Here is a 27,872-nt window from a genome sequence, read left to right on the forward strand (position 1 = left end):
TGGAGATCAGTTTATGCGACTTTCGACATTTTTGATAACCGTTTGCACACTAACTTTGCATTATACAATATCAGTTAGAACGGTGGATATCGTTTGTTGTTTTGAGCGTTAGTTATATATGGTTTCATTATTGATATCGAGAAGTTACGATGTTCGTATTATTTTACGATTGATTTCGTTGTTTATTCGAGAGAGAAATGTATTTGTTGTTTAGTCGATCCCGTTTTAGAACGCTAGAGAAATTCCTCGAGAAATGCGAAAATAAAATAGATATCACAGTATTTAAATATAATGTATGCTCAACCTTTTATCACGAAGCGAACCCGACAACTGCATCAAAAATATGCTCATTGCGGTAGGTAGTAATTCAATATAATGTTTGAGCAGATTACGACTTTATATAATTCTTATTTCTCTATTTTTCATTCTTTTCGATGTTTCTCGATTCACCTCTACGTACACCCTAATTTCAAAGTTGCATTTCTGTTTTAGATGAGGCTGCATCCACCTGGAAGCGACGCACCTTATAATGGAGCACGTCTGTCCAGGTTTCTAACTTTCGATAACGACATACGGAAACACAACAATCAGATTTAGAATCGCTTCTGATCACCGAGACTCGTTTCACAAAGTTGCACAGAATTTTTCGATCGAATTCTATCGAATGCTTTTACTGTAACGTTTCGGTTCAATCATAAATCTCGATTCGCGATACGTTTACCTCATGCGTTGTTAATATTTGTGTAAATAATTGCAGTTCCTGTATCTTCGCTTATAATACTGTAAAAGTCTGATTACGGTCACACATTTTCTCTCGTAATTTATATATTAGAAGGAGAAGAAGCAAACTCATATTATTGCTAAAATATTTAACGTTCCTATTCATTGTCGAGTGTATAAAGATTTCTTAATGTATTTTTGTAATATATTTTTAACATAAGCGTAAAACACATTGTAAAGAAACAAAGTAGTATATGTATATGAATAAATATACAATCTGTACAACATAATCAATTAAACGATTTTTAAACATACGCACAATTTTTGTTCTTGGAAAGAAACTTTTGTAATTCGACTACCGATCTGATCTCAGTTCACTTGAACAAAAAAGAAACAATAAATCTAAACTTAAAAGAGCAGTATGCTGATTAATAACTTAAAAGAATCGAGTCTTTAATATTCATTTGTAGGCTTACGATAGAATGAATATTGTATATACGGTATAAAGAATTATCCTACATCCTCCTCCCATCCGGTTTATACTCCTTTTAGTCATTTTTCAATTACTAGTCATTTAATGAAAATAACATTTACATCTATATCGTTGCTTTTTAACTTATGTAAGTAAAAAAGCGTAAACCAAGTTAAATCTGAACGTATAGAACATTGTGTGAAGAGGTATGTATGCGCATCATTTCCGGTTCCACGTATCTCACATTTTTTTTAATCAGCCATGTTACAAAATGTTCAAGTAGTAAAATGTATAGTGCATTTTGAGGATAGTTTCACACCGAACCTCGTAATGTTTTCACGTTCTTAGATCACAAGCATAATTTTACGCATAATTCTACCTGCGTAACTTATTTACATTATCGTTACTGGTCTACGAAATGCGTGCTAATTTAATATTAATGTCTTGCGACCGCATTCGAAGCTGGAGAGCAGAAAAATTAACTTCTACAATGCACTGTGTAAATAATACAAAAGAGAAGTCACCGTTACAATTAAGATAAATCCATTTCATCTTGTTTGTACAATAAAAACTCAACCAATCACTTTAAAACCAAATCCGTGCACAAGCCACAGCGTGTCCATGCTACTCCAAATTTCGTAAAGCAAAATACTTTCTGTGTTATAAAATAATGTTAATAAATCACAATTGCTTCGACCCGATATAACAAAAATATGTAAATATTGATATAACCGCCACAGTTATATCTTTTCTCGAGCAAACGATTGAGTTCTTGTTAAAGCTGCCAATGACGTATCTAAATTTAAAACAACGATGTTGCATGTTTATCCGACAGTGCAGAGTAACGTAATTCATCGAAATGTAATACAAAATATTCCAATAATATCTCGCATGATTGTACTGCTAAAAAAAAAAGTAGTAGGAACATCCGCTTCGAAGGTGTATCCTAAGGTGAGGAAGAGATCACCGGTGTATCATCTTCGCCCGTTGCATTTAGAACTCCTTACTGGTTTGACAGTTCAAGTTCGTTTATTCAATCGAATCCCGGCTCCTTCCGATGGAACCGATCAGTCACACGTTTTACAAAATCAATTTTCCGCCGTTCGAAGCTCTTATCTGCGCCACTTGTTCAGGAGTGAGGATGAGCTTGCTTCCGTTGGGCAGTGCTAAGGCATAATGGCTTCCGGTTTCGTTCACAACCACCACCAATTGCGTGCTTGTGTTCTGAACTGTTGGCTGCGCGGGTTTCACAGGCGTTATCGAAATGCCTCCTTGACTCATGCGTTGCATTATTTGCGGCGGAATGGCACTCTTTGGTTTGGCGACACTGGTGTCTGAGGTAACGTTCATCTTCTTCTGCATCTGATTCCTGCGAGGTACCGTTTTCGTCTTAGTCGTTTCCGTTTCAGTGCCTGTCTTCTCGGTGATGATCATCTCGATTTCGTCGTCGCTGTCGCTGAGGACGATCAAGGACGTGGTCTTCTGGCCAGGGTTCTCCGCGACAACGTTTGGCCTCCTTTTTTGAGTTTTCACTGGCATCCCGCGTTGCTGTTGAAGCATCCTCCCTCTGGGGTTAGTCGCTCGCGGAGAGTTTCCTCTGATCGGCATGCTACTTCTAATAACCGCGCCGTTAGGGTGTGGCTGTGGCTGCGGCTGTGGATGCATTTGCCTCAACGGCGGATACCTAACCTGGAGAGATCTGTTCGACGGGGGTTGGCTAGAAGGCATTACGCTCGAGGGACTCTGCGGTACACTTTGATTTGCGAGCTGGTGACCGGGTGGCATGTATCCTCGCTGTGGTGGCGCCGCTGGCATCATGTACGGCACGTAACTAGGTTGACTGACGAATTGCTGGGGCGCTAACATTTGAGGCCCTTGGGGCTGAAACGCTTGAGCAGGGACGTAACCAGGCTGTGGATTTTGAACGATGTAATTCTGTCCACCCTGTACGTAATAACCTTGCGGCATTGATGGCATAGCGTTCGATACCAAGGAACCACCGGGATGTATCAAAGTCTGCGGCGACACCATATTTGACTGCATCACGTAATAGTTCATAGAGGTGGGTTCTGTCTTGACCATCACGTAATTCGGATTGACGTTTGTGGGATAACTGTTGTTAGGATGACTCGGTGGATAATCGTAGATCGGACCCTCGTCCTTGATATCCAATTCCGAGTGCACGCTTTCCATGTTCTCGATCTTGCAAGCTGGCTCCGCGGAAGGCACTGTTTCTTTAGGATCATTCTCTGTCGCATCTTTGTTATTTTCTATGGGATTCTTTGCCGTAGAGGGACACGGCTCTTCTGGCTTCTTTGGCTGGCAAATAGGAGTTTCTTTATCTTTAGCTTTGTCCTTGTCGCTGGCCAAGTTCGAAGGAGCACCTATCGCTGACGTTGCCGCTTCTTGCAGCTCGTTGATGCTTTGTAACTTGTGTTGGAACGACTTTAATCTTCGATTGGCAGCTGCAAGAACACGACATATGTGTTACTTATGCTAGAAATAGTATTACTAATAGTGCTCATATGTCTGGCTGCGCTCGTATACTTACACGGACGTTTATTTTTCCTTTTGCGAGAGCTCGGTAGTATCCACTCCTGATCTGAGTCCTCCTCGTTGTTACGATCGTCGGCTTGTTTGACTTTTGCAGTAAAGTTTGCAACGGATGCACTGATCTGTGCGCTGGGAGCCGCATATACTGCCTCAACGTCGGCCCATTCATCCAGCTCCTTCTCCTCGATCTCATCATCGGAGTAGAACTGTTCGGTGTATGATGAGACTCCGCGGGCTCGCAACACCCTCCGGCTTTGTTGCTCTGTTTCAACAGGAAAACGATAAGTATTATAAGATGCGAGAACAATAATGTTTACCCTCGCACAGAGTGGGCTATTTGACCCGAAGAGCCAGACAAAACCCTTTTTGAAAATCTTGAACAATTATCGCACCATATTTCCTAATTTTTAGTGATTTTCAGCAAAGATATCGAATTTGGAGATTAAGTGAATTTTTCGATCTAAATATTGCCGAGCGCTCGCAAGATGATCCCTGGCAGGAATGCGGTGACGTAGGCAAGAATGCGCGCCCGAATGGTTAGCTTGGAAGGAGCGCGTCTTCTCTTGGCCGAAGCGGTCACACATACACACACACACTACTACGGCTATGCAGAACGATAGACCCCTCTTGTCTCTGTGCCCCTCCGAGGATCATCTTGCGAGCGCTCAGCAGTATTTTGCGTCGATTGCACCGATCCCTACCTTCTTCCTCGCTGGCGTTGTCTTTATCTTCACCGGTTGCTTGATTTCTCTGGTCTTCGTCTTTCTCGTATTCGCATCTTTGCGCTTCGCCAACAGAGCTTTCGCCCTGACCTTTTCTAGATTTCTTGTGTTCTGTTTTGATTGGCATGACGGAGTTGACGGAGTTGATATCTTCCTGGCAGTTTTTGCTGACTTTTCGCACGCTTTGGGAACCAGATGGGGATAAGGTAGGCTGCGGTAACGTTTGTAACGATGCGTCTCCGGGTGTTGGCAGTGGACAGCCCTGTGATCCAAGAACCCACCAATTAGAGCCGAGACCCTCCCCAGATGAGTCCTGATCCTCCACACTGCTACAACACACAGCAGTATGTCTGCCATACACGCTCGACAAAGAGATAAACGTTATTGAAAACACGTGGGAGCAGCTCCACTTTATTTGTCAGGAACAGATTGTAGCAATTTCAAGAGGTTTCAGGTAGAATGAGCGTTAATCTGGGACGTTATTCGCTGATACGAAGCTGCTCATAGAAGAAGTTTCTTTGCGCAATCATGAATATATGGAAATTTCCAAAATAGACCTTTTCGTGTATTCGACTAATTGAAAATTATTATTCCCAAATTAAATTTGTTACGATGGAGTCGATAGCTCCGATAGCATTTTATGATTTCAATATTAACACGCGGCTTTAGATGAACGATTATAAATGTACCCTTCTTTGAAGTTCGTCCACTCTTTCTGCAGCTTCACTCTAGCCTTCTTCGTCGAGTCCTGTAAAACCGATTCCATTTCCTCCAGAGACGAAAGCAATTCCGTCATCCTCTTAAGCAGCTTCATCTCACAGGGATACGTGGATTCATTCTGAAAAAGATTTTATTCTGCAATTCACAGAAATAATTGCACCGATATGTTAGATTGCTACACATAAAATGTCTCATTTCAGAATGCAAATATTCAATTGTTTTATTATCATTTCATATGCAGCAACCTAATAATTATAAAACGTAATTATTAAACACATACATCGCCAGCAGTGTCACCATTCAGCTTGCCACAGTTCTTTGACAATGTGGATACGAGGTCTCTAAACGAGCTCACGCTGTCGGCTATAAGTTGAAATTTGGAAACGCTAAGCTCGGACAACATCTCGTTAAAATCCTGCACTTCCTGTTTCCAGACTTCTGTGTTCGTGTTCTTTATGTGTTTAAAACGATGTTCGTCCTCGCTGTCCTCGTCCATAGAGAAGTCTTCTTCCATTGCTTCTTTCTGCAATCTGCTTCTCAACTCGCTGAGAGAAAGATCCTTATCGTCGTCCGATTCTACTTCATTGTCATCTCTGCTTTTACTACTTTTCCCTAGTAACTTCGTCTTCGTATCCTTGTTAACCAATTCATTTGGTTTTTTCTTTCCTAGATGCCCGTTTTCTTTGATAATTACCTTCTTAGAATCTTCTATCGCGAGACTCGTACTAGTCCTTCCTGTGCTGCCCTGACTAATGTTGGTTTCACTTAATTTTTCATCGTCGGATTTCGACGTGGTTGATACTTGGAAATTACTAGAATTTTGATTGTCCATATTCAAACACTTCACACTGATAATTTCGTGTAACTTCTCATCGTCCGTTTTAGATGAATTACTCAGAGAATCGCGTTTGTCTATGCACTGATCAACAGGTTCTAAATACTGCTGCACCGTGTTCACCCCTAACTCGCCCACAGAAGAAGACACCGTTTCGTCGACCTTGTCCACATTATTCTTTACGATATTTTTCGATAGATCGCTCAACATATTACTAATAATTTCTATTTTACAGTTATCTTTACTACTGCTCGAGAAACCTTTGAACATTTTTTGAGAGGACCTATTGTCCGAAACGGTTCTCCTCGAACTACTCGTATCATAGCCGCTCGTCGACTTCAAATTCTTATATTGCGTTTTGTCAGACTCCATACTCATTTCCGAACACTTCGACAAACTTCTCGACCTTTTCCCGTTTATTGTGTCTAAATTAATGTTATTGTTATTACTATTACTATTGTTATTATTACTACAGGTGCTTGTACTACTCAGATTCGTGTCCTCGTTTATCAAGGAGTCCCTCGCACTATCACTAATACACTTGCAGTCATTCAGATTCTTCTCGTTACACTTGTTTACCTTCTTCTTAGACTTTGTAGTGAAACCATTGCTCCACCGTGATTTTCGTTTTTTCTGTTTGATTTTCTTCCACGTTGCGTCTGCCTGTTTCGTTTGATTGTTGTCCGGACATGGTTTCCCTTCTGTCCTGACCGGCTGAAATGTAACAACGCAATAAATCAAAAATAATATATAATACAGCAGTAGTGTGTGAAATCTGACGAGATTTATTTGCAACAACTAATACTTTTACTGTGGATAGAATTGTATTGTCCAAGCAATGCCGATATACTCTCAAATCGGTTTTAAGGAATTGTGGAAAGTAAATGTATCTTGTTCCGTAACGATCGGTGCCCAGAAGTGTTTCGAACTGGTCCTCCCAAGGTTGTTTAGCTAGTTCCTCTTGAACAGTTTTCCGAGTATGCTAAAAATTTAATTCCATGGAGTCCAAACATTTTTGACACTGTTTAAAGCTGGGATAATCTATCCGCCGTACCATGACCGTATCACAGACTGTTTTTAGAAGCCAGACTTTTTGTCTGAAACTCAGCTCCTCGAAATCCTTGCCGTTCAGCAAAGGAGCATCTGGGAATACATTCCAGAATTCTGGTTCGACACCGATGGATTCTAGAACCTAAAAATCTTTGATCATATTCCTTATCGTTGTGCAGTACATGTAAAGGTATCCTTTAGTAATTGAAAACATTTAGTTCCTCGGAATATAATCTGTCTTCTCTTAAAAAACCAGAGCACAACAAGCAACCGATCAAGCTTACCTTCACAGCATCCCTACGTCTTCCCTCGTAAACCTTGAACCAAGATTTCATCTTGTATGCTAAGATGTTTGTCCAGAACTCATACGGCATGGGTGGTATTTTCCTCAGTTTTGATTTAGTGATAGGAGAGCTGCAATTTCATTTGATTTTAAACAGGATGTCTTTTTGCTTTCTCCGATGCAAATGTTTCACGTGTATCTCCATATATCTTCGCAGTTTTACCTCAACAAGGAAGTCATGATGGTCGCCAACTGTTTCGAAGCTCTTGGTATCAGTAGCATACGTTCCATCTCGTACATAGATAAATGAGGTATGTTCAACGCTTCCCTTGCCAAGTGAAGGAAATGGAATATCTGCGGGATCTAAAACATGAATAATTACAGGAAGGATTACGAAGCTGTTACAGAGAAATTAGGGTCGTTGTTAATGCTGAATATATTTATATATGTACCTCCCACATAGATTCCATTTTATTTCTTATTTTATCTGGAAAATAATTCTCCTGCTCCCAGTCGACCATCGTCTGCTCCTCTTTCTCCAACTTCCGCTTCCTATTTCTCTCCAACATTTTCTGAAATTCGTACAACAAATTTATTCATAAGTGTTAAAGAACATTTCCAGGAACAGATCCGCGTACCCGAAGTACGAGTCCGACTCGTGCGAATCTATCATTAATTAGATAGAATCGTGTACAGTGTAAAAAATTGTTTCCCTTCGCGGTGTGCAATCATCGTCATCTTCTACGACGCTATTAACATAAAATCAACAACGATGACCTAGTGTAGGTGCGCCACTGCTAATGCAGCATTCTATGTCCGCGGTCTGTTCAAACATACAAATTGCTCTTTCAATTTAACCATTATTTAAAATTTTTTTAAATTTTTCACTCGTTTTCCGCGTTTATCTCCGTTATTACGCCGCGCTCAAGGTCGTCGCGGCCGATGGAGAGGCTCGATGAAATGTACATAACAGTAAATTGCTCGTTTCAAGAGAAATAATAACCACGTTTCCATTGTGCGACCAACATTAAACACACTTTCAACCATTCACCGGCACAATATCGAAAATTGGATCGCCGTAATTGCAAGTTCAAGGTGCTCAAACGGGATGACAATTAGTCACCTATTCTCATTCGTTGTCTCGTAATAATGTTGTATAGTCGCAAAAGCCTCGGGGAGGTTCGTGTGCACTGTTCGGTGACGGAAACTATTATTTTGAGCTTCAAAGTTCGAGCCGAACGTAGAAAAGGACAGCGCGTGTAAAGAGAGACCGCGCGCGACCAACTCTCCGCGTCTCTTTCCTTCCCATACGCTGTACTTCCTTGCGCCTGAAACTTTCATCGTCAATTAAACCAGTAAATACAGTTGAAATTATGTCGTGTTTAGTGTAATTTTAATCAGAAAAATGGCACAAATAAGTTGGTCAAAGTCCTATAAAAAATAATGAAAAATGAAGAAGTTTTGTCATTAGATTAGTAGTGGTTCACACCGATATACCCGAGTGGAGGGGATTTTTTCCCCTCAACGTGTACGATCTTTTTGCGACTAAAGAGGATTTACTGTACATTTCTAAACTTCCATCGACTTCTATGACAACTCTGGAAATGAATTTACTTTGAAACAGCTTGTTCTTACTTTTTGGAATCGACTGTCTCGTTGAAAGCACGTGTGCTTGAAAATTGGAAAATTCGAGAGGTTCGCGTGTACACGCGATTGCGTTAAGGGGATTGAGCCATTCCACGCGGTCACGAAAACATTTTGCTGGACGGTCACGCGGAATATGTAGTTAGCGTTTTCGCCGGCCGGTTTGCGGCTCTAATTGCCACCTTTGTAAAACGATGTACACACTTATGATCGCTTTTATCGTGTCGGCGGATCGTAGAAGCTAAGCCGCGCATCGAATTGACAATTTAAACGGTGTATGCTCTTCGGCCGACCTTACCCTTCGTCTTGTGCACCGATAAGTCAAGGTCACGGAAGAACGCTCGCCATTATGCTCTCTTTTAGCTACGCCCCTCCCCCTCCTCCCATTTTCTTGAACCGTCTCCCAATTGCAGGGTGAATACGATATTTCATTATACATGTAAGGAAAGTGCATGGCACTTCCCTAAGATTAGTTCAATTATCCCGCGTAATAACGATGGTCGGTAAGCCAGATATCGACAGGTAAATAAAGATAATAAGGTGAAGGCGATGATGAGAAACACGTGGCAGAAAGGAGTGTACGAATGACAACAAAAGAGACTGTGATAATAAGAAATTGTAATTGTAAGAAAGAGGAACAACAGAGTGGATAATAAACATTGAATGTGTGTTGTTTCTTTGATTTACAGGTATGATTTGTAACAAAGTAAACCTTAGTTTATAAGCGTTAAAATAATAAAAATTATCTTTGATTTACAGAGAAACAATTCAGTTTACTTATTTGTATGAATGTTCCCAAAAAAGAGGAATTAATTGAGTAAAAGACACTTACATACATTTTTTTTTTAAAAGTGATCTTCGTCTCGTTATACTGCCTCTTATTCCACGACCACGCCCCTGGATCCACCTACTTTAATCCGTCATCTATCAAACCTCGGTTATCATCGACGACGATGAACACCGTCACTTGTTCACGGAACAAGGAAAGCGTCTCTCATCGTAAACCAATGGCAAGCTGTTTAGAACAGTGGGCGGAGCCAGAAAGAGTAGTTCCCTCCCAATAGCAACATTTTTGGAGTAGTGGGCGGAGTCAGAACCACTAGGTTCCGTCTTTCGTGTCAATTTGACAGTTTTCACGAAATAAGTTATACCGTTCTATTATTTTTTTAAAATGCGAAACACATAACCGAAAAACCTAAGATATAAATGTTAACTGATCGATTTGAATAAAAAAACTATCGAAAAATAACTGTTCACCTTGTTGTTTCATCGATCTTTCACCGCCGTGTCAATTTGACACCGAGGGACAGATTGAGTTCGTGAAATGAGGGACGGATGAGGGTTAATAAATTTTTAATCGCGGTTTCTCGATAAAAATTCCGGAATTAACCGATTCTGTGAATAAAAATCGTCCAAAGCAAACAAGAAGATCCTGTCGCAATAGTAAACGGTTCTTTGATCAAACACATGGGAAGATGTTTCAGGGGAGGGACAATAAAAAGCAGCGGTCTGCAATTATCTGTGCCATCGCGGGTCGAGACACGCACACAGGCTAAGGACAAGGGGATGTATTGTGGCGCGAGGATGTCCGCCGATGTTAAAAGGATGTCCATGCCACCGTTAACACCCAGTTGGCGGACAGGCGTCGGTCACCGGTGGTTTACAGGGGCCGACACACTTTCCAGCCACCCTAATTGCGGGACAATATTTTCTGAGCAAACGGATAGGCAGCCTGGCGAAGTCGCCTTTGGGGAACGCGTGCAGTGGGATAGTCCTAGAGAACCATTCGAAGGGGGGAACTCGTTGAAAGCTATTCTCAATTTTCGAGAACTTCACCAGCCAGTTAGAGGAGCCAGTGGATCGTCGTATAATTGTTTCGTTGGTAGACTCTCAACCGTCCAACGAGGGTAAGCAAGACCGAATAAAAGATATTTATATTATTTGTAGTATTCCACACTTTTCTTTTTTAAATATTAGGTCATCCCATATGTTCGTGCCGTTTTTCGAGCGGTTGCATATCTTAATTTTTTAACCGACTTCGAAAAAGGAGGAGGGTACTCAATTCGATCTGTATGTGCCTTTTTTTCTGTGTATGTTCACCGATTACGCCGAGATAGACGGACCAATCGTCCTCGAACAAACCTCCTGCATTTTGTAGGGTTGTCTCCCGATTGGTCCCTTGAAAACAAATTTTGCATTTTTTTCATTATTTGCGGTTTTTATTGCAACTAACCAATAATACCGAAAAGCCATCCTACGGTGTTCTACAAATTCTGCTCGTTCCACTAAAAAGTGTGAAATAAAAACCTTTTATAAAAAAAAATTAAACCGAGATTGTATTTAATATCTTTTATGTGTATTTTTGTTTTATATTACCAGTTGGTGTGTATTCGCATAAATTAAATGGAAATAATTTCATACTTTTTAGTGCGTTTTTTCGAAGCAGGTTTAATTTTTTTTTGTAAGCATACCTTTAAGATTGTTTGAGGTATTTTCAGTGCATCTGACATCTCCTCAACTGATACACTTCGTGATTTCTGTACAAGGTCTCGAATCTCATCTTCGTCTGTCTGAGGAGAACACTCGGAACGTTTCTCGTCTTCTAAATAAGAATTCCCACCTCTGAAACCTTGAAGCTACTTCCTACAGGTACGAGATAAAAACGCACTTTCTCCGTAAACAGCACATATGCTGATCGTGGCGATTGTTACTGAACTTCTTTTTCGAAATTCATATCGCATGAGATGTCGGAAATGGATACGCTTTGCGCTCGTGATTTTTCACTGCTAGGAATCACTGTGTTCGCTATTTCACGATCTTATACCCACGAAAACCTTCTCTAGACTGTTCCCGAAAGTGCATTGGTCCCTTATCGTCGTACATATTTAACTTATGGGATGACCTAATAGAAGACTATATGCTCGTTGTGTACAAAATTTTCTGCAGCAATGCCAATCAAGCTGTACTATCGGGATTACGCGAAGGACCAGGACAACGAGATAGCTCCGGTAGTTAGTTCCCACAAAGCTACGGATAAGACGACGTTGAACTACCCGAGGAACCAGGATCCCAGTGCACCGTACTCCATCAATACAGTGCACCTGCAATATCCTTACAGACCACCGCAAAGGCTGGAGGGATTTGCGGCGCGGGAAAATTTCAAAGTACGGCCGCCATCCGCCAAGGTGCTCCTTTCGTTGGTTAATAATTCACGAACTCAATTTGCCAATTGAATGTATATCATCGCTAGACCACAGATTTGATGCGTTCATGGCAGAAATGAGTAGCTGCAGTTTACAGCATCGATATATGTACCTACTACAGTGAGGAGCAAAAGTGAACACGCGTACGACATTTTTACAAGAATGTATTTTTATTCAATGTTTGTATATACACTCCTCAAAAGAATTAAGGGATCACCTCTGCGAACCCGAAAAATTGCTACTAGTTTACATGATCATAACTGCGGCCAAAATTGCTGTATCGATATCGTTAAACAATGGTTTGAAAGCGTGAAACCTCTAGTTTCGGATGCTCTGTTGGTTTTTTACAAAGTTATAGCGAGATAAAGACAACATTGACGGTTAGCAAAAATTTCGTGTAACTTTGTAACATCACACGGGGAGAAACAATTTTTTTTTATAAATCGCGTTAATATCATTTGGAAGGGCTATCTCTTCTCTGTAAAATTTGTGGTTGTTAATTACTGTGCGATTTTTTTATTCGAGTTATTCAACATTGAAGTAAATATTGACTTTTTAACTTTAACTGGCTCCAGAAAGCGAAAAAATTATCGTAGAATCTTGTGCAAAAAAGCAGTAGAAAGAGTGTTTCTTTCTCTTCAAGGCACTTCTTTTGTTTTTTCAATATCATTAACATTTCGATATACCAGGTGTTTCTGAAAATATGCTTAAAATATGCAAAATTTCCATTTTTTCTTTAACTAGCTATATCTCGGCAAGAAGTGATCGTAATACCATGATCCGAAAGTCAGATTGAAGCAGAGATTCTGCCGATTCGATTGAGCACCCCATGAACTCGCTCCGACAATTTTTTACCTGTGGCAGCTGTGTTCGAAGTTAGTGATTCGCAGAAATGACCGCGCCACGTCAATGCTGTCTTTATTTCGATATAACTTTGTAAAAAACCAACATAGCAACAATTTGAAACAGAGCATCCGAAACTAGAGGTTTCACGCTTTTAAACCATTGTTTAACGATATCGATACAGCAATTTTGGCCGGATTTATGATCATGTAAACCAGTAGCAATTTTTCGGGTTCGCGGAGGTGATCCCTTAATTCTTTTGAGGAGTGTAGAATAGAAAAAAAATAGTTTTAGCTTTTCAAAAAACTTTTCCTGATCGTGGTATTATTATTCTGTTGATAAATACAAACTTTTTACGTGTAGTCTGTGGTTGCATAGTATGTAGAACGTTTGTGGCTGAGAAACGTAAACATATTTTTTGTAAACAGTGACCTGTATCATTCAAGTCCGGGAGTACTCTAGTAGTTGTAAATACTTTTCTTGTTCGTGCAGTAACACGCATTAACATACCGTCACGAAGCCATGATTTAAGACTGTGAAAGATAGTATTATTTCTCAATTAAAATCTGGCTTATCAACGAGAAAAGTTGCCGAGAAGTTTGCAGTTAGTCAAGCTGTAGTACATACATAAAATACGAAAACGATATTGTAATGATGTTCCTACATGAAATGTTTCTTTGAAAATGAATTGTGGTGCAAAACCGATTACACGAAAACAATTTGTACTTATCAAAATAGTAATAATATCATCATTGTTTAAATTTGTTTGTAAAGCTGAAATATTGTACTTAATACATACTGTGTATTTTGTATCTTTTTTATTCTATATGCAAACATTGAATAAAAATACGTTTTTGTAAAAATATCGTTTGTGTGCTCACGTTTGATCCACACTGTATTTCAAATCGCAAACCTTTTCAAATCGTTAAAGAGAGAAAGAGCTTTTTATTTGCCTTCTAACTTTCATACGTTTATTTTGCATGAAGATCCGCAGTCTAGTCACCACAGATTCTTGAACTATCTGAATGTATCGATATGTACAGTGGCTCAACATTTCTAATCGCTTGTAGCTCGTGTGTATGTTAATCGATTTTGACGAAATTTTCAGCATGTGTATAATTAACATAGATCTACGAAACATATATGTATTTTAAATTTTCTTTAAGGGCCCTAATAAGAAAGTTAAAAAAATGACTTTTTTATTTTTGCATATAACTTTGTAAATTATACATTTTTGTAAAATCTTTTTTGCATATCATTTCATAAACCATTGCTTCTAATTGATTATAAAAAATCAGGTAGTTTGTTATGATTATAAAAAAGTTATTCTGTTTTAAAGGGCGTTCGAATACTTTCGTGAGCTACTGTACATACTATATGTATTGTATATTTTCCTTCGAAGATCGCGTATCGATCGAGGGACGCGACGCTGAGATCGAGGAGCAAGAAGAATGGAACGTCGAGGCGGGACTCTGCTGCTGCGCAACACAGTGAGCGCGATAATGATAAAACTAGGTACATAATTCCATTGAATCCATTGTCCAATAAGACGAGCACTCAACGAGAAAATTTTGATGTTCATGATACGATATAACAATCTATACAGTAAGATCATGCTCGATAATTGTAGATGCATTGTTGTTAGGAAAAACGAGAGCGTCAAGCAGCGCTTGAAGAACCTTGAGATCAAGGCTGCCCTGGAACAGTACTGCACCAACACTAGCCTTCACGGATTGCGTTATGTCGGCGATTCGAACCTGACTATCGCTGAAAGGTAATCATTTACGTTTCGACTTGACGATATTGAACTCTTATGGCACTCATGGACGACGGGACTCGAACGGTGACTAGTCCGACTCGACGGTAAAATACTTGGAACGGAAAAATTTCGAGTAATAATGCAAAGTGAATTCTGCTAGTTTCGTTTCGTTTAGACATCAGAATTTCAAAGTCTCGCATCTGACGTAAATATGAAAATTGCGCTAAATGATGACTTGACTGCGGATCTTTATGCATTTATGAAGAACTTGGTTGGGCGAAATATAAAACAGCAAGAGATGTTGCTATTAATGTAACAAACTCGTTAAGGGATATAATCAATTTTTATGTTATTCATGCTTCCCACAATCAATGCAAAACATTTTTATTTTGCATAAAGATCCGCAGTCTAACGATGACAAACTCTCCCTAATTTCGCATAGACTGCGACTGCATCCAGTATCAATTTCGTTCGTTTCCTGTCTTCAGGGTGTTCTGGATGATAGCGTTCACTCTGGCGGTTCTGGCCGCCTCGTACTATATATGGTTTCTCTATCGGAAATGGGTGGCCACGCCGATCATCATATCCTTGAGCCCGGAATCAGCGTCTTTGGAGGAGTTCCCGTTCCCCTCGGTTACAGTTTGCAACATGAACAACGCGAAAAAGAGCGAGGCTGCGCGCATAAACGCTGGGTAAGATTGATAATTAAGATGATTATAAAATTCGATTGATCAAATTTGAATGTTAGAAGGGACAACCGGAAGAAGCTGTTGTTGGAGGACAGATGCAGCACCGAGGCGAACTTCACAGCGTACGATCTCGACGAGACCGCAATTACCTGGAATAACATGCTACATTTTACGATCAACGTACGTAACACGTTAAATAATAGACGCGGATCAATTGAGAATCTACTTGAATTAATTACCGATAGGTATCGCAGTCCTGCGGGGAAATGTTACATCTGTGCCAATGGCACGGGAACATCACCGACTGTGAGAAATTGTTCAACCCCACCATGACCGACGAGGGACTGTGCTGTAATTTCAACTCTGTCCACAAGAAGTATCTTTTCTATAATCCGTGAGTTATTGTTAAAAGTTCGATAAAAGAACGATCGAGACAATATTCAGCTAATGCTAAAGATAGGGGGGAGTATCGATCCTTGAAAATCACAACCAGTCTAACTTTCAATGTAACAAGGAGGCGTGGCCAGGGTGCCACTAATAACAACACGAGTAGACTTGAACGGTCGATATCTTCACCTTTGAGTGCACAATTTTCCAAAGTTCTTTTTTGGATAAAGTACAACGAACTTAAAGCTTTTACGTTCTATATTTAGTATAAGTATTCAGTAGAACGGTTGTAACGGCGTGTTAAGGGGGAACTATACCCTCAGATTTTGGGGTATTTATCAATGTTGTCAACCTCTGCGCAGAAAAAAAGTTTGGTAACATTGATAAACACGCAACTGCCTAATGAACACGAGATGGAGTTGCTTGTTATTTCCATATTCTATTCAGCTCGTCGCGAATGCCGTTATACACGGCAGGTCGCACTAATATTAGTGCCACCGATGAGAATATCTACCTCGTCTGTGTCAGTTTTGCTATGATTTCACGTTGACAGCAGTGCAACAGTGAAATGTTGCACAATATCGCAGCACTGATTGACAGTCCTCCTGACTAGGCGCCATCTCGTCTAAATTAACTGAACTAAAATTGGCTCTGCATCAGAGAGGACCTCTGTCTTTATGGGGAAATCTATGCTGATGTGAATGAAATCACGAGCCTCGACTTTTTGTCCTTATACGAGCATATTTTGAGCTGCACGAAGGTTCATTTGATAGAAGAAGGTTCATCACGGCGCGCTCTGCTCATATCAGTCAAAAAAGTCTCTTTGAGACAGAAAAATAACATTGAAATCTGCGGTTATTTTTCTCGATTTTTTCTCTACTTTGGGCACTCATATTATTAGATATAAACATAAATCTCGTTAAATCAATAGCAGAGCGCGCTATATTTAACCTTCCTCTACAAATAGAATGAGTCATCACCAGCCCAAAATCTGCTCAAATAAGGACAAAAAGTCAAGACGCGCAAACCCATGTTTCGACCCAAAATCTAGTAAGGTTCTAGTTCCTTTCTAGTTACTTCAGTAGGGTATAGATCTCCCTTAAAAGATTCATAGACCGAATGTCTCTTCCTCGACACGAGCTCGTTTCGAACTAGCACGCCTCCCGGTAGAAGCAACTCCTGTCCAGTGAGCACGCTCGAACTGGAAGTGAACTTTGTTGGAGGGTTTCTAAGTTTCTAGTACCTTCGCTTTTCCAGACAGGACTGGTCCGACCTGAACAACACGTTCCCGTCCAATAGCATCGACTGGAACCCCGAAACCGGCTACGATAAAAATTTGTTGATGGATTCTATACCGTTGAGACCCTACGGCGCTGGCCAGTCCTATGGTTTGACTTTGGCCCTAGACGCTGACATAGCCGAATACTATTGCTCGTCCACCGCTAGCGTGGGCTTCAAGGTATAGTTCTTCCCACACGCTCGCAAGCTAGCCAACAAATTCAAGAAAACGTATAAACGAAAATGAATATTATCAGAATATCATCAGAAACTTCCTAGTCAACGAAAGACACAGTCTAGCTACATTCATACCTCTATAAAAGGACCTATCAACATGGTAATCTGCATAAAGACCCCGCAGTGTAACTATTCAATCAGGCCCAAGTCAGATCACGTGTACAAATTGGTAAGCTAATGCTGGAGCAGCAGTTCTCAACTTACCTCGATCAAGAAACCCTTTTCACTTACAAGGAGAGCTCAAGGTCGATGAGTCTCAGATTTGATTGAAACTTTGTAAAGTTATAGATCTCGTTCTCCTGTCAACGTGTATACAGGGTGAGGCGCGAGAAACAGGCCACCTGAATAACTCGGCTGCTATTGGTGTTAGGAAAAAATGCATCAAATGAAACTTGCTCGGTTTCGAGGGGGAATTAATCTGATGTTGGCAGCTTTTTTGTAGGTGTACGCGTAAAGGACATATGAAGGTCAACTTCATTTTTTAATACATCAATCGATGCAGCTGGACATTCGTTATAAGAAAGTACTAACCAATGTATATCGAAAAGTTAATTTTTTTTTTTTAATTAAACTTTTCTTATTCGTTCGTACTACTACATATAATACAAATAAAACACCGGCAAATTAAGAATTTCATAAAAAGAATGCAAAACTGCAATTATCTTATTGAAAACAAAAGAGAATAGAGATAGCAAGCAGGGGGGACGCAATCAAAATACACTCCCTCATACATCGGCAATTGTGTGCACCCATTTTTCAACCCATGCTAGAATATGCATGGTTTGCAGCAGGGTTGTCAATAGAACGGGAAATTTTCCAAAATATAAATCAGGTGTGTTTCCCAATAGAAGTAAACAAAAGCAAATGTGCATGTAATGCACTTGCATTTATTAGATGTGCTAGATGCTTTTGTGTGCTTTGCTTTTTATGTGTCTCTGGTAAGTACCATTGCTGCGTGTAATAATGCTTGTGAGTATGAACTTTATCTCTATAGTTATTTTATGCATGTAACGCATGATTTTCATGTTAGGCTTTATTAAAATTAAATATTCATTTTTGCATGTGAAGAGCAGTATCACTATAATAAATAATAGTATTATAGTAGTATAAACGAATAAGGAAAGTTTAGCTGATAAAAAAAAATTCTGATCGAGAAGGAATCGAACCCTGGCCAACGCCGTACTATTCATGGAAATAAAACCTACATTCCTGTGTGGTAATGGAAACCTTTCATTATAAATATCTTAAAAACTATTAAGTATGTGCGCCTATAATGGTATATATGTACACGTTAATAGAAGAACGAAATCTACAACTTTACAAAGTTTCAATCAAATCTGAGACTCATCGACCTTGCGCTCTCCTTGTTAGATCAAGAAATTAGTATCATTCTATGTATATGTAGTATCTTCCACTCAAGTTGTAAATGTATTATAGTTCCGGAACTAATTTTACTGAAAACCGCTTCTCTAGAGCATTATTTGTGGTCTACTGTCGGTCCTCCGAACTTCATCAAAACTCGGGGGAGGAGGTGGAGCTTTGCGGTCTGGTAGTTAGAGATCCACTCCCCGCCCCCCTGCCGCTTAGCCTCCCTTAGTTACCCCAGTCTGGTTCAGTCAATGTCCTCGCTTTGTCCGTATCATTTTATCGGTTGAAACTAAAAGAACAGAATTTAGTGAATGATATGAGTTCCAGATGCTGCTCCACAATCCGGTAGAGACCCCGAAGATAGCCGAATACGCGTTCGCTATAACCCCAGGCGAGGAGACTAGAATAATCGTGACGCCCCGGATATCGACCGCCAGCAAGACGATAATCTCCGTTCCCCAGAGGAAGAGGAAGTGCTTCTTCACCTCGGAGCGAAAGCTGCGTTACTATAGAACCTACACGCAGAGGAACTGCGTTCTGGAGTGCGAGGCGAACTTCACCCAGAAGATGTGCCACTGCGTTCAGTATTACATGCCCAGTAATTTTCAACAGAAAATCCATGCGTTTGAAAAGAGTCGCGCAACACCACAGAGAAATGCAGATGAAAATCTCCTGTACTCTCTAGGAGGACACTCCTCGGAGAGGCGTGGTCTAATCGTGGGAGGAGCCAGAGGCGGGGCTACGACAAAAATCTTTGATATGTTGTTCGGGTATTGTTTTTCCTCTTATAGAGGGATTATAGAGTGTAGAGACTGGGTTTATTTTGTCCTAGAATATAAAAATTGTCATTTTCTTACTCAGTTTCTGGTGACTGAATTGCACGAACAGAACTGTTACATTAGAGACAATGGATAGACTAACTAATGTAGGAAATCTCAGATTTTGAATTAGCAATTGGATTAACTAACTTTTACTCTAGCACAGAGTGCTCTAATGAGTATTTCACGTGTGTTCAGAGTCCTCCAACACACCGATCTGCGAGAAAAAGGATGATCAATGCGCGACAGCTGCTCGCATTGCGATGGAGGTGAAACTCTACGACGACGACGGTGGCATCATTTCCATAAACGCCTCGGAAATGTGAGTAATACCCTTTACCTATCTAGAAATGTCGGCACACAACGATATACGTTGCAGACAGAGCTGCAACTGTTACCCGGGCTGCTTTGAGATCAATTACAACGTGGAGATATCGCAGAGCAAGATCGATCCCAGCTTTCACATCGGAGATTTCTACGTGAAAAAGGATAGGGAGTATTTTGCGTAATGTCCCTTGATATCCACACCAGAAGTTAAAAAAAAAATCGTGATTAACATTGATCTCTTGTTATAGTAAAAACATGGCGGTGGTACATTTATTCTTCGTCGAATCTCAGTTCACCAAGTACGTGAAGAACGAGCTATTCGGATTCACTGAATTTCTCTGTAAGTTTAAAGATATGTACTTCCTCTTTTACCGATATCTTGCTCCGCCCCCTTTCTCTGCTCTAGTCACTAAATACACGTTACGTAGATCCTCCCACCACTGTCCAATCCCTCCCACTCCTAGCGCACAGTCCCACCTATCAGGAAAATATTATATTCTGTTCACAGCGAGTACCGGCGGTCTCTTAGGACTCTTCATGGGCTTCAGTTTTATGTCGCTGGTGGAAATCGGCTATTTCATCACGTTGCGAATCTGGTGTCGCGTATTTAGAAACAGCCGGACCGCCCGAAACATTTTTCACGTGCGCCCGTTGGATTCTAAAAAGCACGTTGTTTATCCGTTCGTACAGTGACGATTTTCGATTTTTGCATAAAATTGTTTGTGCGTTACGACGACACCGTGAAGTGACCTTTTTCGGAATTCATTATTTGTTACCAGTATTTCGTGCTGAGCAAATTTGCTAGCAGAGAATAGACAATTTTGATATAAAATAAGAAATTTCTATTAGACTGCAACACACCGTGAAGTGAAAGTCAATAAAGCACTCGATTATTGTGATTGGCTCTTTTGACGCGAACTGCACAAAGATGTATTAGATGCACTGTAACAGTGCGCGGTCACGTTACACTCGATCGGTTTCAAACGGAAGACGCAGATAAACAAGCTTTATTGTTTTCGCATATTAGAAGCACAAAAGAACAAACACTAGAAGAACCGATAAATTGTTTCACTTTCCAAGATTATCCGACATTTAAATTGTAATCTAAATCGACGCGGAATCAGAAAAATTGTAATTTCAGATTGTACACATTACAATTACCAATATCTTACCAGCTTGATCAGCGAAGATGATTTAATGCCGTACCGCGAGCAATAATTACATGCCAATGTCCTCTTTATAAACAAAATAGAAAACAATTGACAAATTTATGGCAACAATCGCACATGATGCGCACAGCAACGTTACACTATGCAAGTAATCATTATACCACTTTGAGAAATAGTTTAATCAACATTCTGTGAGAATTACGGAACAAAGTTAGAAAGCACATTAGACAACACGGTTGCACTGCCACAAACAATTACAACTTGATGTCGAGATATACGGTATTTCGGTATAGTAATCGGCAAACGTAACAAGGGAACAAATTCTTAATGACAATTAGTTATTTCAATTCAGTTGTTATTCCGACGAATGTCAAAATTACGCTTTGCCAAAACACAAGTGATGCTATCTGAAGAGTAGTGTGTCGTCGTAGATTGACTTACCTTTGTCGTGAAATTCCTGGTGAAACGTCAACCATAATCGGGTAACATCCTCGGGCACGTTTGAATGCGACGTGCGGATCGTAGCGGCAATTCGAAGACCGTTAAGATGGAAAAACACTCGCCTAATCAGGAACTAAACACATTTCACCGTTCTTCGCGACGCCATGTTTATTCCTGCACGGCACGGGTGTGAATACGTTCACTTACCGCTGAACGGAGACTATGTTCACGTCGTTCGTGGATTCGCCTGCGCATGCGCGACGCCGCCCGCGAATGTTTGAACGTCCCTTTATCACACGAAGAATCTGCTAATGTTCTATGCTTTAAAAGTATGTGTTTACAGACTTCGAAATCATTAAATAAACTCCTCATTGGAATGTTTCGTGATGAAACAATGGAAAAATATTAGTATACCGCGGTTAAATAAAACTCACGTGAGTCTTCAAAAATGAAAATGTCCCTTGGACATCATTTATTATTATACCTAATGTCTGATATAATCGTGCGCTAACTTTTTAATCGGTACGGTTCCCTTATCTAGGTAATAATCAGTATGATACATGTTACATTCAAAATTATAATTCTAGTTTATATTGACAGCAGAGACTAATCTAAAGTGACAATCGCCCCCACCTACGCGACTCTTCATACAAAACGGCGCCCGTGTAAACGGATTAAGGTTCCTTCGCAATGCGGTCGTCGCCATGATCGTCCCTTTTTTCTTAGCTCAGTTTCACAAACAATCGAACCGATCATTATATCATTCCCTGACGGAATGCGACATCCTTTCGGAACAGAAACACTCAATGCCGTTTCCCTGTTTTTTCTTTGTTTCTTTCTTTTGCTCTTTTGCTGATAACTCGTTTCGAATAAAAACCTCGCGAAAGTTGAAGCCGAAGGTAAACGGAAGATCGAAACTTAATTTTTACAAAGATGGCGCACATCGCGGAATACATTCGCTTTTCGTCTACACCATGTTACACGGTAAAAAGTAAAATCTCTCTAATATCTCTTTCAACTAGATCCTCCGATGAAATTGTTTCTCGGCGTTTTCGTTGTACAGTGACATAATGAAAGCACCGAGAACTCGCACAACATCATTTACAACGCTCGAGGAGCAACTTTTTCTTCTGGTACGTTAAACGGGGTCCTCCGGCGAAAGGACGAAAATAAATTGATTATTCTTCTCAACCCCCACCTTTCATCGTACAATTTCGACTTTTTTTTCTTGTTTTTGTATAGCTCTCCCTCTATTCCTTTATATATATATATAACTTTACAATCCTACTAGTAGCTTATTAGAAAGTGCGTTGATTCTTCAAAAATTTTCTTTTCTTTACAATGGAAAATGAAAAAATATCTCGATAGATACCCTGAAAATAAATTACATTGAATCTGCGGTTGTAAGGCAACGCGCCACCAACGATGACATACTCCTTGATTTTTTGCAACGTCGATGCAAAGAAACAATTTCTTTAGTCTCCTCCCGTTTTGTAAAATAAACAAAAAAAAACAACGTGATGCAGATAGAGGAAGGAATATGTTTCTTAAGAAAAGATTTATTTTAGTTGAAACAACATATGCAAATTTTCAATGTCCTTGGAAAACTGTGCCGTTTTGTCTTACAATCGCAGATATATACAGTCTCACGTAGTTTCCTCGTGTTCACCAATGTTTCTTTTCATCTTTCCACGTTATTTTTTCGTCACCGCGATAAAAAAATTACGAGACTTAGTCGTATCGTTATTAATTATATGTTTCCTCTAGTCCTCTAAATTTTTCACCCATGTCGCAAAGAGACGGGCAAAATTTGTCCGGCGACAAACAATCATTCGCAAAGGTTCTACTATTTATAGTAATCAAGATATGGTACTTTGTACGCCATTTTGGATCGAACTGGACCCAAATCAATATTATTATTCGCGATTAAACGTTTCAACGTTATTTTAGGTACACAAAGATGTTGCATATAAACGAAATCTTGCCCGTCTCTGTCTGTCATCTGCTTATCGTACAAAGAGGCCATTTATTTTTTCAAAGAGACTCCTTCCCATCTCGCTTTTCGAAAAGAAAGTTCGGCTCGCTCCTTCTATCCCGTTTCTATTTCAGAGACATCGACTTTCTAATCGCTTTTTTTTCGAAGACTTAACAATAATGAACAGATAATTTAATAGGAACGTGTTTCTTTTATTATCAAAAATTCGTATGACCAGCAATTATTGCCCATACAACGTGTGTCCGTGTGTTTACGAGTGTGTGTGTGTGTGTGTGTGTGTGTGCGCGCGCGCGCGAGTATGTTTATGTATGTGTCTGTATCTGTTTAGCGTGTAATCGTCATGTAAAAATTAATCTACATCGTCGCAATAGGACTGCATATTTTGTTTTCTTGCTTTGTTCTTTTTCTTCTGTATTTATCGGTTTATTAAAATCGTCTCCAGTCATCCTCCCGTTTTAATTTAAGAAAAACTTCGGTAAAATTGCACGCTCTATGTTCTAAGGTCTATTCATGGTTTCCCTCTTTCTCTCTCTCTCTCTCGCTCTCTCTCTTCTACGCCTTTAAGTTTCGTTACGAATATGTTTCTAAATACGCTGGTATCCTGTGTACCGTATACCGTATGTATATCAATCTCCTCAATCCTTTCTCCCCGTTTTGGCTAGATGATGAGCATCGTTGTTCAAGAACGAAAACAAAAGAAGAAGAATAGAAACACGCAATGTTCGATCTCCCTTCTTCGACGCGGTCGCCGCCGACGCTCGCAATTTTTCTTCGAACCATCGAAATTGAACAGTGTATGATACATTTTATGTTAAAAATTCATCACAACATTTGATACTTTGTCGATCAAACTTATTTTCGTGTTACGCGTATGTGGAATTTTAGGGAAAAGGGAAGGAACAGTCCCAAATTCGGAAAGACCGGCGAGGAACAGCTCCGAAAGAAAATGGCGGCGGCGAACGCGTCAAACCGGAACACGTTTGAGGAAAGTTTGTACAAAAGACTCTCTCTTCTTCTCTTGTCTACTATTACTCTTCCTCCCGATCGAGCACGGACGAAAATCTGTACACGTTTTTTTTCACGACTTATACAATATACTTATACAAAGTTTACGTATTATTTCGCCTCGGCGCGTCGGAATTAATGCTCATCTGGACACGGGACCCGTTCGAAGTCGACGAAAGCGTGTCCAATTGATCCGAGAAGATTTTTACTAAAATATTGTACCGACAACCGACCATTTCGCTGGGTGCATCCAGATGAAAATTAATCGCCGAAAAGATGGCGAGCGCGATTAAGCCGTCAGTCGTTCGGAATCAATTTGAGAGAAGGGTCGAACGCTTTAGAACACCGATTTATTCAGTGAAAAAGCTCGAGAAATCGTTTCCTCCTCGCAAAGAATTTTTAGTTGTGCGACAACTATACTGCGGATGATCGTGCAAATGAAGAGATCTTTTCGGGCAATTTTTTTGGGAACTGGAAACGAACAGAAATTTGGTTTAGTTCAGTAGTTACACGTTCTGTCAGAATCATCAGGCTTCGGGTAAAATAAAAACGTTATTAAAGTTTATTAAATTTGTTGCTACACCGAGTTTTTAGACAATATCCAGCGTTCTACTACGAATTGCATGTAATCCGCAGTTTAGCGATGACCCTAATGAAACCTCGACCCTCGAAATCCGACCAAGTACTTTGTTGTTAATCAAATTCGCAACCTATCGCAAGAAAGTTGATTTTCTCTTGGGATCACGTTCGCGCAAGAAAAAATTTCGAGCGATCGGATAGGTCAGGACAGAAGTTTTCCCACGAGATTCGGGAAGACGCTTCCAACTGTGTTTTTCTTTTGTTTTATTCAAATGGAAGCTCCGAATTATTTCGCTCGCATAGAATATTAGCTAAAGGTCGTGATATAATTGCGAGGAGCCACGTGACCGAGAGTAAAATGATCTGTTGTGATCTTTTATGAGCGACAATTTACTAGAATTTTATCATTAATTTTTGAACTATTATTACATATATATCAGACTGCAAACGTTTACTCGTACAAAATGCGAGTCAGAAGAATGCAAGAAAATGAAAAATTCGATCGAGAACTTGCAAGACTGTCTACTGTAATTATATATTATTTGTTTAACTCGTGCTTCGTAAAATCGTTGAATAAAAATGTGTATCTGAGTAAACATTTTCAATCTGGTCGTAAAAATGACTGAGCTGCTTCACGAAGATGGCTCCTTCGGCAATTCCCACAACGCGGTTCCTCTATAAACATTACTTATTCAACTATCGTACTTACAATCCCCACCAACCTGCCGACGCAGATTTTCTTAATGTAGGTACGGTATATAAAAAGTGTTCCTTTTTTTTCTCTCTCTGCCGTTCGAAGAAAAGGGCTCGAGGTTCTTTTTCAACGGAAAACATGCGATACAGTAATTCCTCGTAAAAATTAGTACCGCTCGGAACAATTAGGAGGTCGCACTCGCGGTCCGCTTTAAACTGTCAATCCATCAATTCAAATCAGACTCGACGAATTGGTTCTGTTCTTTAAGGACACCATTATTTTTGTAGAAACAGGAAGGAAGATCAGCGGTGAAAAATTAATTGATAAGGATCAGTCGATTTTGTTGCGGCTACAGCGAAAGATTTTCGATGGATGACAATATAAATGCCAGAGTTGCAATAGACATGCGCAAATTGACAAACACAAAAATGGAAAATTTGATTTTCTGATTTTATTTGAGTTTTCTCGGTTAAAATTCCCCGCAAATGGACGAACAGCAACTCGCGAAATACCGACCGCTGTCATTTCGACAATATTAAGCCGTCCCATATATGTATATATTTTCTAAATAACACATCTCGTGTTCATTACTTAATTAAAATCTCTTCGCACTTATTATTTACAACGTTTACATTTTCAAAATAATCCGCGCGATGACCAGTAGCCGAAATACACACACAGAAAATTTTTCTCCGTACAATAATAAATCTTATGCCATTGAAACGCAATTAGATAACTTCAATTTCGTTCGTTGTAATTTTGATCTTGCTTTCAGCTTTGTAAAATTGATAACGAAAAGACAGAATTTCTGTTTCGTTACTTCGTTTAAAAAAAAATAATGTTAAATTTACAACTAACGATAAAAAACATTCCGAGCTATCGACAGCATCGGACCGTTATCGTACCACGTTAGCACATTTTTATCCCACCATTACAGCACAATGGATACAATTTTGCAGGATGAATGGCCGCGATGGGACGACCTAACACTAGAAATGTACGGACGTTACAATGTGTCGTGCTTTTAATCGCTGAATCGAGCGAAAGTGAGTCGTTTCGGTAAAAAGAAGAAGAAAAAAAAGGAAAAACGCAGCGATCAGAGCCCTGGTCTTCGACCTAGAGATGTTGTATAATGTAATATTATTTACAAACGTCATCGAAGGTGCCGCCAAGCGAAACAAAGAGTTATGAAGATCGTGTTTGTCGAACAGGCTCGATCTACCGAGTGTCCGCTAAATATATTCCACTATCTCGAGAGAAATCATGCTAAAGTGGCTAAATTCCAAAAAAAGAAGTGAATAAAACACGGTGCAAACAACGCAAAAAGACTCGAGTATTCGTCTCTACGATGTCACATGTGTTACAATCCAAGGAAATTAGTTGCACTGGCAAGCTGAGACAAGCGTAGCTCACAAGGGAACCTGGATATCCCGAAAATTCGTACATATTTTCGAATTCGACTATTTTTACCGGGAAAAGATTCCTATTCCTCGGCTGATCGGAGTGAGGACATCTTGTAAATGTTAACACGTGCGTTTCGAGTTTCTGATATATCTTGAAAGCATCAGAAGACTGTTATCAAAGTTTAGAAATCTCGACACAATCACGGGTTTCTTGAAGTATGAACTTTTGGTAGGTTCGCGTGCAGTTTTCAAGATATATCTCCCGAAGAGCAGCAGAGCACGCTTTAACATTTATTTTTCTTTATAAACCTTCGAACCTCTTACTTTAATTAGTCTTAGCTACAAAATTGTACATTCTTACGTCGTCTTATATTATAATGGCAATGGATTTTCAGCTGTCAATAAACGTAATAATGGTATATAGAAAAAGGAGGGGCGAAACAAAAATTTCCCCGATCCGTGGCCGAGTGTTCGAAAAATCTCAACTAAAAATGGAAATTTTCGGGCTATCGAGGGTCGCTCGTCAGTTTTAAAAAAAAAAGATCGAGAGCAAAGAGAAAGTAAATTGACTTTTTTGTTTTGTTTTAGTGAGTTGTTCGTCGCGTCGGAAGCTTCGTCGCCGACGTTCCGAACGAACGTAAACCCGGGGAACACCGAAAACAAATAGATCTCTAGTC

The 27,872-nt window shown here is 39.9% G+C and overlaps 2 protein-coding genes across 5 annotated transcripts; one reads left to right on the forward strand and one right to left on the reverse strand.

Annotated features, from left to right (window-relative positions):
* Positions 1–2,152: 2,152 nt before the first annotated feature.
* On the reverse strand, positions 2,153–21,660 carry LOC143216591 (uncharacterized). Of its 4 annotated transcripts, XM_076439791.1 has the most exons (12): positions 15,733–20,478; positions 11,471–15,642; positions 7,808–7,927; positions 7,579–7,718; positions 7,357–7,486; positions 7,077–7,214; positions 6,828–7,004; positions 5,468–6,736; positions 5,157–5,305; positions 4,447–4,796; positions 3,744–4,007; positions 2,153–3,657 (listed from the first exon to the last, which is right to left on the reverse strand). In XM_076439791.1, exons 2-12 carry the CDS (start codon positions 11,507–11,509, stop codon positions 2,273–2,275), a joined length of 4,161 nt encoding a protein of 1,386 aa, XP_076295906.1. In that variant the 5' UTR covers positions 11,510–15,642; positions 15,733–20,478; the 3' UTR covers positions 2,153–2,272. The 4 variants fall into 4 exon arrangements, with proteins under 4 accessions (XP_076295906.1, XP_076295908.1, XP_076295907.1 ...); XM_076439793.1 differs by lacking the exons at positions 11,471–15,642; positions 15,733–20,478 and adding an exon at positions 21,519–21,660; XM_076439792.1 differs by having other exon boundaries at positions 4,447–4,793; positions 11,471–20,478.
* On the forward strand, positions 7,210–27,057 carry LOC143216631 (pickpocket protein 28). The gene is made up of 13 exons (XM_076439891.1): positions 7,210–10,906; positions 11,946–12,184; positions 14,448–14,560; positions 14,703–14,819; positions 15,293–15,496; positions 15,553–15,673; positions 15,739–15,887; positions 17,138–17,339; positions 19,091–19,361; positions 19,780–19,903; positions 19,961–20,086; positions 20,157–20,248; positions 20,417–27,057. Exons 2-13 carry the CDS (start codon positions 11,948–11,950, stop codon positions 20,599–20,601), a joined length of 1,941 nt encoding a protein of 646 aa, XP_076296006.1. The 5' UTR covers positions 7,210–10,906; positions 11,946–11,947; the 3' UTR covers positions 20,602–27,057.
* The last annotated feature ends 815 nt before the right edge of the window (positions 27,058–27,872 follow it).

This window comes from Lasioglossum baleicum, chromosome 15 (genome assembly GCF_051020765.1).
Source record: "Lasioglossum baleicum chromosome 15, iyLasBale1, whole genome shotgun sequence".
Classification (NCBI taxonomy): domain Eukaryota; kingdom Metazoa; phylum Arthropoda; class Insecta; order Hymenoptera; family Halictidae; genus Lasioglossum; species Lasioglossum baleicum.

Coding starts and splice junctions, on each gene's coding strand:
- LOC143216591 (XM_076439791.1), bottom strand. CDS start 11,509: ATGTCAGATGCACTGAAAATACCTCAAACAATCTTAAAG. Junction 7,215..7,356: donor GACGTAGGGATGCTGTGAAG/GTAAGCTTGATC, acceptor AAAGATTTTTAG/GTTCTAGAATCCATCGGTGT. Junction 7,005..7,076: donor CAGTCTGTGATACGGTCATG/GTACGGCGGATA, acceptor TTAAATTTTTAG/CATACTCGGAAAACTGTTCA.
- LOC143216631 (XM_076439891.1), top strand. CDS start 11,948: ATGCCAATCAAGCTGTACTATCGGGATTACGCGAAGGACCAGGACAAC. Junction 12,185..14,447: donor TACGGCCGCCATCCGCCAAG/GTGCTCCTTTCG, acceptor TTTCCTTCGAAG/ATCGCGTATCGATCGAGGGA. Junction 15,497..15,552: donor GCTGCGCGCATAAACGCTGG/GTAAGATTGATA, acceptor TTTGAATGTTAG/AAGGGACAACCGGAAGAAGC.